At 44.9% G+C, this 13,917-nt stretch overlaps 3 protein-coding genes across 8 annotated transcripts in view; 2 read left to right on the top strand and 1 right to left on the bottom strand.

Annotated features, from left to right (window-relative positions):
- The first annotated feature begins 161 nt into the window (after positions 1-161).
- On the top strand, positions 162-2,324 carry CstF50 (cleavage stimulation factor subunit 1 Cst50). Of its 2 annotated transcripts, none has more exons than XM_031971197.2 (4): positions 162-312; positions 491-1,391; positions 1,495-1,588; positions 1,699-2,324. In XM_031971197.2, exons 1-4 carry the CDS (start codon positions 242-244, stop codon positions 1,941-1,943), a joined length of 1,311 nt encoding a protein of 436 aa, XP_031827057.1. In that variant the 5' UTR covers positions 162-241; the 3' UTR covers positions 1,944-2,324. The 2 variants fall into 2 exon arrangements, with proteins under 2 accessions (XP_031827057.1, XP_076224177.1); XM_076368062.1 differs by having other exon boundaries at positions 1,495-1,613; positions 1,699-1,892.
- A 525-nt stretch (positions 2,325-2,849) lies between these two features.
- LOC116424596 (uncharacterized) lies at positions 2,850-7,637 on the top strand. The gene is made up of 4 exons (XM_031971198.2): positions 2,850-3,043; positions 3,796-3,903; positions 4,523-5,111; positions 5,550-7,637. The coding sequence occupies exons 1-3, from the start codon at positions 2,987-2,989 to the stop codon at positions 5,081-5,083; spliced, it is 726 nt and encodes a 241-aa protein (XP_031827058.1). The 5' UTR covers positions 2,850-2,986; the 3' UTR covers positions 5,084-5,111; positions 5,550-7,637.
- A 3,303-nt stretch (positions 7,638-10,940) lies between these two features.
- Positions 10,941-13,917, bottom strand: part of LOC116424668 (adhesion G protein-coupled receptor E3) — a 47,233-nt gene continuing 44,256 nt past the window's right edge. For all 5 annotated transcript variants that reach the window (XM_031971377.2, XM_031971374.2, XM_031971378.2 and 2 more), the window contains 5 exons: positions 13,361-13,620; positions 12,999-13,100; positions 12,703-12,889; positions 12,165-12,251; positions 10,941-11,975 (listed from right to left, as the gene is read on the bottom strand). In XM_031971377.2, the coding sequence (XP_031827237.1) occupies positions 11,919-11,975; positions 12,165-12,251; positions 12,703-12,889; positions 12,999-13,100; positions 13,361-13,620 (693 nt within the window). In that variant the 3' untranslated portion in view covers positions 10,941-11,918. The remainder of the gene's footprint in view (positions 11,976-12,164; positions 12,252-12,702; positions 12,890-12,998; positions 13,101-13,360; positions 13,621-13,917) is intronic.

Raw genomic sequence — 13,917 nt, 5'->3', positions numbered from 1 at the left:
CTGCTTGCTATGATCTGTTCCTATTGGTAGGGATCTTTCTGTAAGCAAATTAACAAGCCAATTAAGTAAATCGTATAGAAATTAAATGGTAAAATCAATTATCGAAATCAGTTAACAACAACGATTTATAACCTCAAAAATCAGAGGCATCGATTGATGGGCGTTTAGACAACGATTTAGTGCGTTCTACCGGAAACGGTCGAGTTGCGTGCCCCTTCGTAAAATATAGAATTTCAACGAAATGAAGGAACCTGAGGTGGACCCAAAGAATATTATAAAAAGCAGGGAATTACTCTACAGGCTTATGATCAGGTTACATATTTTTCCTTCCTTCTACACATGCATATCGATTATTATTTCTTAAATATATTGGAAATAATTACTTGCACTGTTTCGACCTATATAATGCTGCTTTATGTACAGTTGGGTTTATATAATTCTTTTAAACAGAAATTAAACAATGCTAATAGGATATATGAAATTTTTTCAGCCAATTATTTTATGATGGACATCAAACATTAGCCGTACAACTGTCAAACATAATTCAAGCAGAACCTCCGTGTCCACCATCGGATCGTTTACTTCACTTAATGTTAATTGGATTGGCCCATGAACCTGACCGTTCGAAGAAAGATACAACTAACATATCTACATTTTCATCGACTTTTGATAATACTTTGGGGCCTGGTTTAGACTTGGAATTTGAAACAGAAGCTCAAACACAAGCTCCAGAACCAGCACAATATGAGACTGCTTATGTTACATCGCACAAAGGAAATTGCAGAGCAGGAGCATTCTCTGCGGATGGTCAACTGATAGCTACCGGTTCAGTGGATGCATCTATTAAAATTCTGGATGTTGATAGAATGTTGGCCAAGTCAGCTCCGGATGAAATGGCACCCGGCGATCAGACGGGTGGTCACCCAGTCATAAGAACGTTGTACGACCATTTAGAAGAAGTTACTTGCCTAGAGTTTCATCCGAGGGAACCTATCCTTGTATCTGGCAGTAGAGATTTTTCCATAAAGCTGTTTGATTTCAGCAAAGCCAGTGTTAAAAAAGCATTTAGAACTATTACAGATGCAGATCAAATACGATGCTTATCTTTTCATCCAACTGGTGACTTCCTAGTCGTTGGAACTAATCATCCAGTTGTAAGATTATACGATGTTAACACGGCACAGTGTTTTGTCTGTAGTATACCCAACCATCAACACACTGCTGGAATAACCAGCATCAAGTACTCTCCGGACGCGAAAACGTACGCGTCCGCCGGTAAAGATGGAAGTATAAAATTATGGGACGGTGTGTCGAATCGATGTATAAACACGTTCGTGAAGGCGCACGACGGTTACGAAGTATGTTCAGTAACATTTACGAGAAACGGAAAGGTTCGTGACAAACAAACTATATACATTTTGTTTTTATTATAGAGCTAATTTAAGTATAGTATTTCAATGGAGAATTTTGTAATTTTCTATCTATGGGTTTCAGTATTTACTGTCATCGGGAAAAGATTCCCTGATAAAATTATGGGAGTTATCGACTAGCAGATGTTTGATAGCGTATACAGGTGCTGGAACTACAGGTAAAAGGCCGATCCCTAAGTATATGTAAGATATGCATAGTACAAAGTACATGTCTAGATCCTTTTATTACGTATTATGTTTATGATAATTAATTGCTACCTTTTGATAGGCAAACAAGAACACAAAGCACAAGCTATTTTTAATCACACCGAAGATTATGTAATGTTTCCCGATGAAGCAACAACATCGTTATGCGCGTGGAATTCTCGAAATGCGTCTAGGAAACAATTACTGTCCTTAGGACACAATGGTCCAGTGAGATTGATTGTGCATTCGCCAACTGCTCCCGCATTCTTGACGTGTAGTGATGATTTCAGAGCAAGATTTTGGTTTAGAAGAATGCCGACTCATTAAATCGATGTCGAGATCGAGAGGACACATATGTTGGAATTAGTTAAAACATTCGCTGTGCCGATATATACTGTTTGTGATTTCGAGTACAGACAGTGACGACTGAAAGTATCGAAACAAACAATTAGTAAACAACATAATGTATGAAAATGTGTGGAAAGTTTGTACAAAAAAATCTGCTGTACAATGTTCTTCAGTGGTCAATATTCAACTAACGTGCCTTGACGTAAGGAAAGTTCTTCATTTCGGTAATTTCTCTTGAAATGATATGGAATGATATGGAATTGAATTGAAAAACTATTGATTTGAAATATTGTACATATCCGATGCATTTTACTTTAAACTAAAATAGAACAATGACATTATTTTCCTTTGAAAAACCAATTTATATTGATGTTAAGATTTAGTGATGCTCGAAACATGTATGAGGAGGAGAGATGGAATTTCTGCGTCCATTAAATGGTCGACTATAATACTTGAAATTAAACGAGTCACAACGTTTCTCTTGTTTTAAGCGTAGAGGTAAGTAATCAATGAAAAAGTATTCCGTATCGCAAAAGATACTGACGGTGAATAAACAGAGGCACGCTTTGCGTGTCGTTTTTTAATCGTGACACCGGAAATGGTGTAGCCGAACGCTTGAACGGTTCGAGGGAGAATCGAAGGATTAGCCTAGAGACGATTGAATGGAATTAGCCGTAGCGGTGAATTTTCTCGAGCAGGCGGGAGAGGGAATGTATCGGATAAGGGAACTTTGGCGGCCTAGCGATCGAGAGTATCGGTAGGGTGTAACGTAAAGTGGTGTAAATGAAAGGATAGAATTCAAAAGATTGCTCGCGTTTACGTTGCGTCGCTACGTGTCGAATTAGCGAGTTAATCGCGAGGCGGCGCTCTGAACTCCCGCTCTACGTTTGACGATCTGTCACGTGACCCACGCTAACCGCCATCTTTGCTTATCGTATAAACAGTGCGACCGGGCTCAGCACGAATTCTTGCCGAGAAATCGCGGTTTTTCCAGTGTTTTTGAGTGATTCGATCGCGGGGAAATGTCCGATATTAAGGCGGAGAACAAGAACGATAACAATATCGAGGATGTGTCGAAGGTAAGCGGACAGGAACATGAGAAACATGTTCGTCAAGCCGAGTTTTCATGCTAAGGCGGCGTGTGCTCTCCTCGAATACGAGGAGACGCTCGTTCTCTCGAAAATTCGATATGATAACGCGTACTGCGACGGACGAACCTTGTTCGAGGAGTGATTATGCGAGATACGAGCTCGTACGATCATAGGACAATGGTGCCTTATTGCGCGTGGCCACGGACTCGGTGATTTTTCAAAGCTGCGCCGTTTGTCCTTCATTGGCAAAGATGGTGGATGTTTTTTATTTGTGACTCTTGTGACGAGGAGAGAGTTGCTGCTCAGTGGCAATAGAGTTCTAGCGAAAAAGGCGGGAAACGTGTCCCGATCGGAAGATCGTGTTCCACGCGGTTCTCCACGAAAATACGGCTTCGCTCGAGAACATCGTTCGGGGCTACGACGCCAGAAATGCGTATCGACTTGGCAAAATGGCGGGAAACTTAAACAAACTTAGCGTGTATCCCCTGTAGTTCAACGGTCCTTGATAATCTTATCGCGCGCGTAATTATCGTTTGCGTTTCTGCGTTTTTTCCCCGTAGGCAATCGTAATCCTTAAAACGATCGCGGTATCGTCTCGATTTTTTGTGCCGTCGACCACGATTTCTCGATTTCTCGATTTCTCGATTTACAATTGCGATTCGGGCCGAACCTTTGAAATTTTCATCGGCGCGTTCGCTTTTATTCGAACCGAATGAAACGCAACGATGAAATATTTCCAGGACCATTCTTCAGAAGAGAAACCTACTCCGGCGAAAAACAAACGAGGAGGCACGAAAAGACTTTCCACACTGGAAAGGACGGCTCAGGAAGGCGAACGACTTACAAAGGTACCATTCTTTTTCATTTATTTCATTTATTTCATTTATTTCATTTATTTCATTTATTTCTATGTTTTTTTTATTTTTTTTCGTTCCTTTACTTGTTTACTTTTTTACCCCTTTACTCCTTTACATCGTAAGACGATGTCTTTATCGAAGATTCGGTCATGTTAAGCGTAAAAATCAAAGTTCAACCCTTTGCGTGGTTATTTCCCTCCATTTAACCTCCTTGGTGATTCCTACTGCTACGTGAGCAAGAGTACCGGGAGTGGGGATTGAAGGAGCGTCGAGGGATTGGGGGGAGTCACTTGAATCTTTGGTGGGGAGCGTTCACTACAAATACGTTACACGACCGCCAATTATGAATCGTCAACCTTTGTTTCTTAACTGATTAGCATGATCTTTATTATCATTGTTTTCATCACTGTTGTACTATTATAGTAGCGCACTGTAATATACTTATAGTATATATTAATCTACATATAACGGTATATGGACGCAAATTCGTTTAGAGTTAAATTCGGTTCTTTTCGAGAATAAAAAATCTTTTGTTTATATCGACGCAGAGCAACGATCGAATAAACGATTAAAGTGGAATCGATAATTTACTCTGCTGTTACCGTTACAGGACTTACATGTTGGAGAAGTGGAAGGAAGAAGGCGTACTCGTAGTTCAGCGCGAGGTCTGGTTTCGTCGACACCTGTACCGTCTCCACCTAAAAAGGAAAAGAGGGACACCTCAACGAAAAGTACCGGTCGTGGACGCGGGCGTCCTAAACGACAAGAGAAAAACAATGAAAACAACACAGACGAAGAAGCAGCAAATAACAAGGGAGAGAAGCATTCTGAAGAGGAATCCATGAAAATGGATGTGGATGAGAACAAGGAGGAAACAGAAAAATTAATAGACAACGAGGATAAGAATGCTACAAAAGCGGAGAGCAAAGAAACCACTGAAAAGACACAGGAATCTAATTTTAAAGAAGAAAAAATAACAGAAGAAACAGAACATTACACAGAAGATACTAAAAATACTAGTGTTAGCGAAGAGAAGAAGGAAGAAGACATAAAGGATAGCTCAGATTCGAGTCAAGATGCGACAGACACAGCAGCAGAAGCACCACCCTCGTCTTCTTCAGATTCTCAAAATCCCTCTAACACCACTACTACCGAGGAAAATAAGGAATAACCTCCTTTCGCCTGTTTACCAACTTCATGTAAGCATTCTTTTACAATTGTTTCTTTGATCGTTTATTAATGCCGCTTAAGATCTTATTAGATCAGTATAGTCGACTAGAGGAGGGTGAGAAATTTCGGTTAATGGAAAATTCGTATCACTTGACGCGTGTCTTAACTGCTCATTCGATTGCAACAACATTAACCGACACCTAATTGTCGTAGATCGAGTAGTACGATATCATGATTATTTACGATTCGTTTATCGTTAGAAAGCGCGATATCTTTGTACGATAGTTTCTCCGTGTGTATCATGATTTTTGTTCGAGAGGCGGGAAAAGAGAATACACGTGTAATATAATTTGCCTAAATCGTGGCGACAAGTGTCGAATCGTAGATCGTATAATTGAAATGTAGTTGTTACATCTCGTCTCTGTAGACGAAGGACTATGTATATAAAATATTCATTTTTACTGCAGCAGGTACCAGGGCGGCGCACACATTGGGGTTACAAATCCAGTCCCCTCGTCTATTTTAACAAATTGACACCTACTTGCCAATCGTCGTGCTGATCAGCGCACGCGAGCTTTCATTTCTCTTCTCTTACTTCGAAGATGGAGCACTGAAACGTTGTGTTTGCGATGTGGATTCGTTGCCAGATTAAATACATATTTCATTATGTATTCGATGGTATTGATTGTACCATAAAGTAATTATTTTTAATTCCGTTTTACTACGATCGAGGGGAATTCTCGTTGCACTGGTTAGTTGGCGATAGCAAGCGAGGTGTAGAGCATACGTTGTTCATGTACAATGATAATATTATTGTAAAATATATTTAATATGGACTTATATAGAGACAGGTTGTTTTCAAATCAGAGCTGAGGTCGGAGTTTACAAATATTGTCTTCAATTCAGATCTGATATGGAAGTAGCTGAAATTAATTCGTACATAGCAAATTACTGTAATACCTTATCTTATATAAATAATGACTGAATGAAGTGGAATATATGAGAATTATGGTGAAACAATTTCTCTTTTTTCATGGAATACAGAAATAAAATTTCTGAGAAACGCGTCTTAGCGTGATAAGTCTATTGTCTCCTTCCTTGCGTAACGCTATTAACCGATATATATATATATATATATATGTATACACACACCACGTATATATATATATATATATATACCTATATATACATCATTTTTAATTTTTCAATTTCTTTTTACATTTTTTAACTAACACTTGAACGAAATGAGCTTCGTTTCTATTTTTTTGTGCAAAATGAAAGAAAAAAAAAAAGAGGAAGAAGAAGAAGAAGAAATTATTGTAAGATAGACGTGTGCATATGTATTTTTCGCTATAGAATTTCGCGACACACGTTGATATTCTGTGATCTGTAAATCTATCCATTAAGCATCTCTTTTGTTCATAATGGTCCAATATTAAATATGTTGATATTATTGTGTATTTGAACGGTTGTGAGTGTACAGATAGATTATATAATGCAATGCACTATGGTTAAAAGATTTTCATTTCTTAATGAAACACAAAGAAGTGGAATGATAAATCTAATCATCGAACGCAAAGAATATTGAGAAATGTGTGCAATCAAGAGAGGCGAGTTGTTTCGATCGTGCTCACAGTGTTTTTAGCGTATGTGAACGGGGGTGTAGCATTCCCGGCACGATATTCTCTACACATGTCTTCGTACACAGACATTTTTAAATTGCGTATTGGAGAAACTTTTAATTTAATCGGATGTTGGGAGAATACGGAATTTTGTAAACAAGAGTTGACGAAGAAAAACAAAAAAAAAAAGTAATGGAAAAGAAATTGATTTTAACCAAGAATCATACGTTCTTCTGATAATTATGATGATTAATTATATTCTATCACGAGAAAAACGATGGGATTTGCCATTCCATGTATTTTTTTTTCTTTTTTTCTCTCTTTCTCTCTCTTTTTCTTTTTTTCTTTTTTCTTTTTTCTTTTTTCTTTTTTCTTTTTTCCTTTTTCCTTTTTCTTTTTTGTTTCTCGATAACATTGAAAGGACACTACTAAAGCTTCGACAAGAGATTAAAATCAAATGCGATACGCGTGTATATAGTTAAGGTTAAGCTTCGTGTGTGGCAATTGATATTATCTCCAGTAGCAGCGCGAAGAATGGGAACGTGGCGTGTGTCAGTGCGAGCACCATCTTACATAAGATATACATTTATGAAGCTAGCCCCAGACGTGTTTTTCCCTAACGAATCAAACGGATGAACTTTTACGACGTTCTTCGTCGTTAGAAAGTCCAATCCCGTCGTAGGAGAGAATCAGTGTGTTGAACTTATTCGATCTTATCCATAATCATCCAAACGATTATCATCCGTAAATCGAAATGCGCCTACGATGTTCGATGTTAGAATTTTTACGACATACTTGCAATTTAAATTGTATTCATTCTTGTTTGTAAAGGCTAAACAATTGTGTGTTGTTGATTAGGTGAAAACGACTATTTCCTCTCTTATTCTACAAGTCCGAGATTTTCATGGAACATCGTTCAATTTGTTTCTCTTTTATTTTCGTTCTTTCTTCGTTCCTTTCCGTTCTCGTTTTGTTTTTACACTAAAGCAGTCTAGCTCTCGATAGAGGTGTAGAAATTAATCGGTAGACCAATATTATGTAGACTGTTAAAAATGTGAACGTGTATTAACGCGTAGACGCGCGCATGCTTGTACAGTTTTTGGATAAAGATTTTCATACGATTCGTCCTATGTAAATGTACTGTTAGACGTTTTTGGCTCAGTTCTTGCGTTGTACTCGACATCCATATCGCGAATAGTTCGCAACGATCGACGCTGCTATAATTTCACCGATGCGTTTTACCATTTCATTTCACCTACGATTCCGAGAGAGTCTCGCAACATTCAGAGGAGAAAAAACATGATCGCGCGCATGCGAGTATTTCGGTAAGAGGCAACATTTTAGCGCTAACCGTTTATGGGTGAAGGATTACACGGTTTCAACGATGCAATTTCTCGAGATGCGATCATTTCGATTGGAATCCGAATCAATTTGTATTTTAATAATGGAAAAGGGAAATAAAACGATCGAGAAATTGGTTGATCGAAGTGCGTTGTGCGTTTCGCTCTCGCGGAGATATCTAAGGGTCGTCGAAGAGCACACCGTTCGCCGAGGGGAACGAAATTTAAGTAACCTCGAGTAAGTAAATACTTTCTCCGTGATACACAGGAATGGTAAGTTTTACGCGGACGCGCGTCCAACGGGAATTAGAGACTTTCGATGCATATATAGACCAGAGAGAGAGAGAGAGAGAGAGAGAGAGAGAGAGAGAGAGAGAGAGAGAGAGAGAGAGAGAGCGTAGTAGCGGAGTAACGAGCGATTGCGAGTAGTAGTTGGAGTAACAGAATTCGAATGAGGAGCGAATGTTGGTATTCTTTGTGCGTTGCAACATACGTGTCTCGCGAGGCTCGAAAACATTTTAGCGACCAATGTAAGGTGTAATACATAAGACATCGATTTTCCTCAAATTTTATATTCTTTGTCTAATGTTCTTACGAGAAACGCAACTTGTTCATTTTCTTTTCTCTTCTTACTTCCTTCGAGGGTGAACAGGAACGTGTGCGCAACCGATAAGAGGGACAACAAATCGTTATCGCAATAAAGAATCAATTCTGTACCAGATGTGTTATTGTTTGATGCAGCCGACTTTAGGATCGCGAGTCTCTTCTCGGGTTATCGATCGTCGGTAACGTTCCTCCAATGGCTTCGCCGCGTTCGTCATAGATGTCGCTTCCAGTTCGCCGGAGGGCGCAATTTTCGAATCCGACGGAAACGTTCGACCAGACGAGAAAGCTTTTCAAACGATTCTTTCTTACTTTAGCCGATATACAACCGAAATTTTGCGTTTCGGTAGAGTAATAAACTTTCCACGATTCCCCTTGGATGCGACACCGATCTGACGTTTCGGAAATTAGGTATTCCAGCTCGTATCGAGATTCTTTCGGCGAGCGTTCTCCGTTGACCTATTACGGGGAGAATAATAGCCGATGATAATGCGACGCGATGCGAGGCGACAGGTTCGAGTGCCACGAGAACCTGGAACAAACGACTTAATGTTCCGTGCAGCGGATCTCGCGGGAGACAGCCGCAATGGGTCTGTGCGCTCGCACCCCCTTTGTGCGACGGAACGATAACGGCGGACAAGGCGAATCGAGCGCTGGCGAGGGTTCGCGAAGCGCAACCGCTTGCTTCGGAGCCAAAACTCCTCCCTCGAGTCGAACGTTGAAACGGTCGTTTGTAGCTGGACTTGTCGGACTTGGTCGGTGAACGGAAAGGAGCAGTTCTCGAAGCGTTTCTTCCGAAGAGCAAAGATTCCTCTGTTTTTCCTGATCGATTTCCGTTGGATCGGAATCATCGGTGCTTCTCGGTTACGCGAGACGAGTCGTTCGCTGATGAAATTGGAAGACGTTTCCAGGAGCAATGTTTTCTTTCGCTCGAAAGTTGGAGACGGTCTAGGTCTGATTACAGAGCTCGATTTCTCCTCCGTTTGTTCTCGTTTGAATTTTCGAGAGGAACGCGTCGTTATCGGTTCCCTCGCGAACGCGAACGGATCGATCCGCGATGGCCGCGGACGTGTTTTCCCGACGAGCTTCTCTGGAACAGATGTTCCATTCGTCACCGATGTTCATTTCGAATTCTCGCCGCGGAGGTCCGCGACGTCGCCTCGATTCCGAATGCAGGGCAACGACCGCTAAGAAGAAACTTTTAAGTAATAACGCGGCCAAGAAGGAATTTCGTTGCGGCCGGCTGGGCCGCGACGTAACGACGTCAACGATTCGAGTTACTTTCAGAGGAGACCTCCGTACGGATGGCGCGCCAACTTGCTGCCTTCGAAAGTCTAGTCTCTTTGTATCGCGTTTATTGGTCGCAGGACGAACCCAAAGGAGAGCGCGAACATGTATTTAAGCAGGCTGAATCGCGTTTTTCCAGCGTTCGGCCGATAAAAGGGGCCGTTCCCGAGCAGAGAGAATACGGGTGCGGCTAGTCGGTCCGCGCCAGCCGTCCCGATGCTTCTCGATAATCGAATGTCACGGCCGTTGGTCCCAGAATCGGTCGAAGGACGGTCGCATCGGTTGCGAGTCTCGAGTTCCTTCGTCTATTTTCTCGCTTCGCGGCCGCACTCGAGTACGTCGCGAACGATCGAGGAGCGTCGCGACGTTCGAAAGCTTCCGGTAACCGGCGAGATTTGGAAAATGCTGTAAAATCGAACGGGGGAGCCCGTGGTAGTTGTCGCGGAAGTTCGATCGAGCGTTATCGCGATCCAGCTAAGCGAGTCGTTCGACCAAGTCTCGCAATCCCGTGCAACGTATTGCCAGAGTATTAAATCGGATTGGCTTTTCCAATAATTACGCGTCCAGCTGGACATTTTCTTCGGCCGCCTCCGCTTGTTCTCCGGCCGTTGCTACCCTCTTCCCCACCGTGTTTAGTATTACGCGGCTGTTTTTACTCGGTTGTCGCTCGGTTGTCGGCCGCTTATTTATCTATTCCGATAGGCGTCCCAGTTTCGCGGCTCGATATTTCGTCGGCTGAGCCCGGCCGATAACGTTTCGACGATCATTCGGAACCGTTTGTTCGTTACCTCTGGGAACGCTCCCCCGTTTCGTGCAATCGGCGCGATTATTGCCGCAACGCCGGTGTGACCTCGTGTAAATCCACTGATTCCGCGATCCAGTCGGGAAATTCGATTACGGCGCAAGGAACGAATATCGACGGCCCGGCCGGTTCCGATTCGTGTGTTCCTCGTTCGCTTCGGAGAAGAGAGAGAGAGAGAGAGAGAGAGAGGGGATAGACTTTTGTTACAGGACTTCAAAATATTTATTATTTCGTCGTAGTTACATGCGCTTACATTTACGGAGTGCCGGTGGTTACGCGTGCTAATGCGATCGAATAGATCATTACCGAGCGTTAATTGCATCGTGGGGGAATGTCAGCCGCAAAACCGCGGGGAACGCGCGCAAATACGAAGCGGCTGGATTCCTTTCGCGATCGATCGATATTCCCTGCTCCTATTCCTGGCTCGGCTCACGGTTCCCTCCTGGAAAATAATACGAGCCTGGAGAATCGTGATCGGCGTTGGCGCGTTCGTTCGATCGCCGACGACCGACGAGCGTTCGGGGACCGAATCACCGATACGTCGAACGGCGCACAGCGATCATCGCGCCTTTCGTTCGCGATCGGCGGGTTCGAGCGAGTCGCGGATATGCTCTCGGCCGCGTGGCACTCGACGCGTAGAAAATACAAGGCTCGTGATATCGGTGACGATATGTTGAAGCGGCGACGATCAGAAATTTCGTGCTCTCGTTGCGCGGTGTAACCGATCGTTCGAGATGGCAGGCGAACCTCGAATAAATCGCAACTACCCTAAGGTTGTTCCTTCGTCCGGGATGAAATTCGTCTTCTCCGATCCTCCAGCGAAACGCTCGAAAGCCCGCGCTTCGTAGGATACCCTCCTTCTTCCGCGCGTGCAGACGTTTCCCTCTCCATCCGTAGCGACGCGTTTTCCTCTTGCCGGTTATATCGCGTCCTTCGAATCGGCCACCGCGCTTCGCCAGACGATACTCGAGTCGAGTGCACCGCTCTGGGAACGCGAGGAACGCGGAGAACGTTGGAGATCGAGAGACGATTGCGGCAGTTCGAATCGATTCGCCAGCGTGAATTCGGCCGTGTCGTTGTCGGGCCCGCGGGGGATTCGGAGGTTTCACGGGAAATCCTTGGATATGGTGGTTTCGTTCGTCTGACAGCGGCGCTTCGGCTCGCGCCTCGGCTCGGCTCGATCTAGACCGGGTCCGGGGCAGGTGCCAGCAGCTGCATGCTGCTGCTCGACCGCGCGATCTGAAAAACCAAGCGTTTCCTTCGAGTGTCGGTCGCGTTCCTTTTTCGTTCGAGCGGCTCGAACAGGGATTACAAAGGGGCGAATCGCAAAGGTAAATTGCAAAGGTTCCTCTCGTCGCCATCCAAGCGGAACAACCGGCAATTCCGGAGGGAGTTAGATTCGGTCGCCTACGCGCTCGGAAGATTTACCTGCTGCTTCGGCTGCCTGTAAGATTTCCTGGCGTAGACCTTCAGGACCCTGCAGTTGCACGCGACGGACAGCGCCACGGCCAGGCCCTGCTCCGGCCAGACATGAAACAGATCGAACGAAATCAGCGCGCTCGCCGACGGGTTCCGGGCGCATTCGCCGCGCGATTCGGTCTCGCCTCAATTTCCGAGCCGAACACGCGTCGTTCCCACCCGGACGAACGCGACTCTCGATAACGGGGCCGACACGCTCGCAATTACCGCGGAAGGGTTGATACGCGTTTTCCAGCGGACACCAGCGGCCTCTCGAATATAACGAACACGGGTTTCATGCTCGCGCAACGATACGATCGCTGCCGCTTTTTCTGCAACGATAAAACGGCCGAGCCATTTCTCTTCGCCGCTATCTGCCCCCGTCCATTCGAACGCTGTCGTTCGTTGGTTTCGCGACTTTTCATACGGCTCCCGATGGGGAACTCGACTCTCCTAATGTCGAGTCTCCTAAAATATTCCTGCGATTCGAAGGTTCTTTGAATCTCACCTGCAGAGAATGCCCTGTGCAGAAGACGGCCCACAGGAAGGGGACTTTCCATACCCTGGACGCGACTCCGCAGCCAGCCACCAGACCCACTATCATGCTGACTTTCAGAAACAATATCAGCTGCAACGCTCTCCTTCTCTTCATTTTCTCGCGCTGCTTGATCTCCAGCTGCATGCTACAGGTGTACCTGAGCGAAACGATACCACGATTTCCGTCGTTTCTTTCTCAACTTATCCTTCTTTCCCGCTCCCGAAACGGTAGGAGCGAAAGTCGATTAACGAGCTAACGAGAGATACCTGGACACGATGGCAGCTTTGATCAGATAGTAGCCGGCGGACAGCAGCAGCAACACCATCGGCAACCCGTACGCGTAAATCGTCGCCTTCTTCCCTAGAAACCTGCAACCACGAACAACGTCGAAATTAGCAAGTTTTATAGACGAGGGAAACGAGGACGCGAGATAAAAGGACGAGCCTCGAAAAATATTGCCTCCGGAGCAGCTGCGAGATAATCTCGTCCGTATTCTCCGTAACGTCTTATCCGCGTCATCCGCTCTTTCGAGGAATCGACGTTCGTGTCGCGCAGGGAAAACGGGAAGGAACGCGAAGAATTCGAATTCGGCGTTTAGAGAGAGACACAGAGAGAGAGAGAGAGTTACCAGCAGTTGAAGGGCGTCAAGTCCGAGACGTTCCAGATGTCGGCCGCCTCGCGGATCTGCAGGAAGACCGAGAGGCCGAGGTTCAGGAACGGCGCTCCCCAGGCGAACAGGCTGTACTTGAGGTAGGTCGGGGGATCGTCGCGGCGCGGGATCGACGCCACGGTGGCGTACAGGTGATGGCACATCGCAGCCAGCCAGCAAACCACCGTCATGCGAAGGTACTGCAGGCTCAGCCCGAGGGAAATGCACAGCTCCGAGTCCTGCGCTCGAACGAATATTCCATTTTCTCTCCTGTTCTTTTACGTCCGCCTCGAGGCGTGCCTTCGTTGCGGTTAACTGAGCGGCACGTATCGCGCGTTCCGAGCATCTAATCGTGCCCTATCGATCGAGCATTCGGAACTAGGAAGTGTCTCGCTGGAAACGGGGAAACCCGAGTCCGCCTCTAATTAAACCGGGATCGGTCGGTAGTCAACGTTCGCCGCTTGTCCGCGCGATATCGCTTCCCGAGCGCGGCGGTTCTATCGCGGGCATCTTGCAATGCAACGCGTCGCCTTCTT

The sequence above is a fragment of the Nomia melanderi genome, chromosome 5 (assembly GCF_051020985.1).
Source record: "Nomia melanderi isolate GNS246 chromosome 5, iyNomMela1, whole genome shotgun sequence".
In the NCBI taxonomy this organism is placed as follows: domain Eukaryota; kingdom Metazoa; phylum Arthropoda; class Insecta; order Hymenoptera; family Halictidae; genus Nomia; species Nomia melanderi.
The sequence above is the reverse complement of the archived record's forward strand: the minus strand, read 5'-3'. Positions and strand labels throughout refer to the sequence as shown.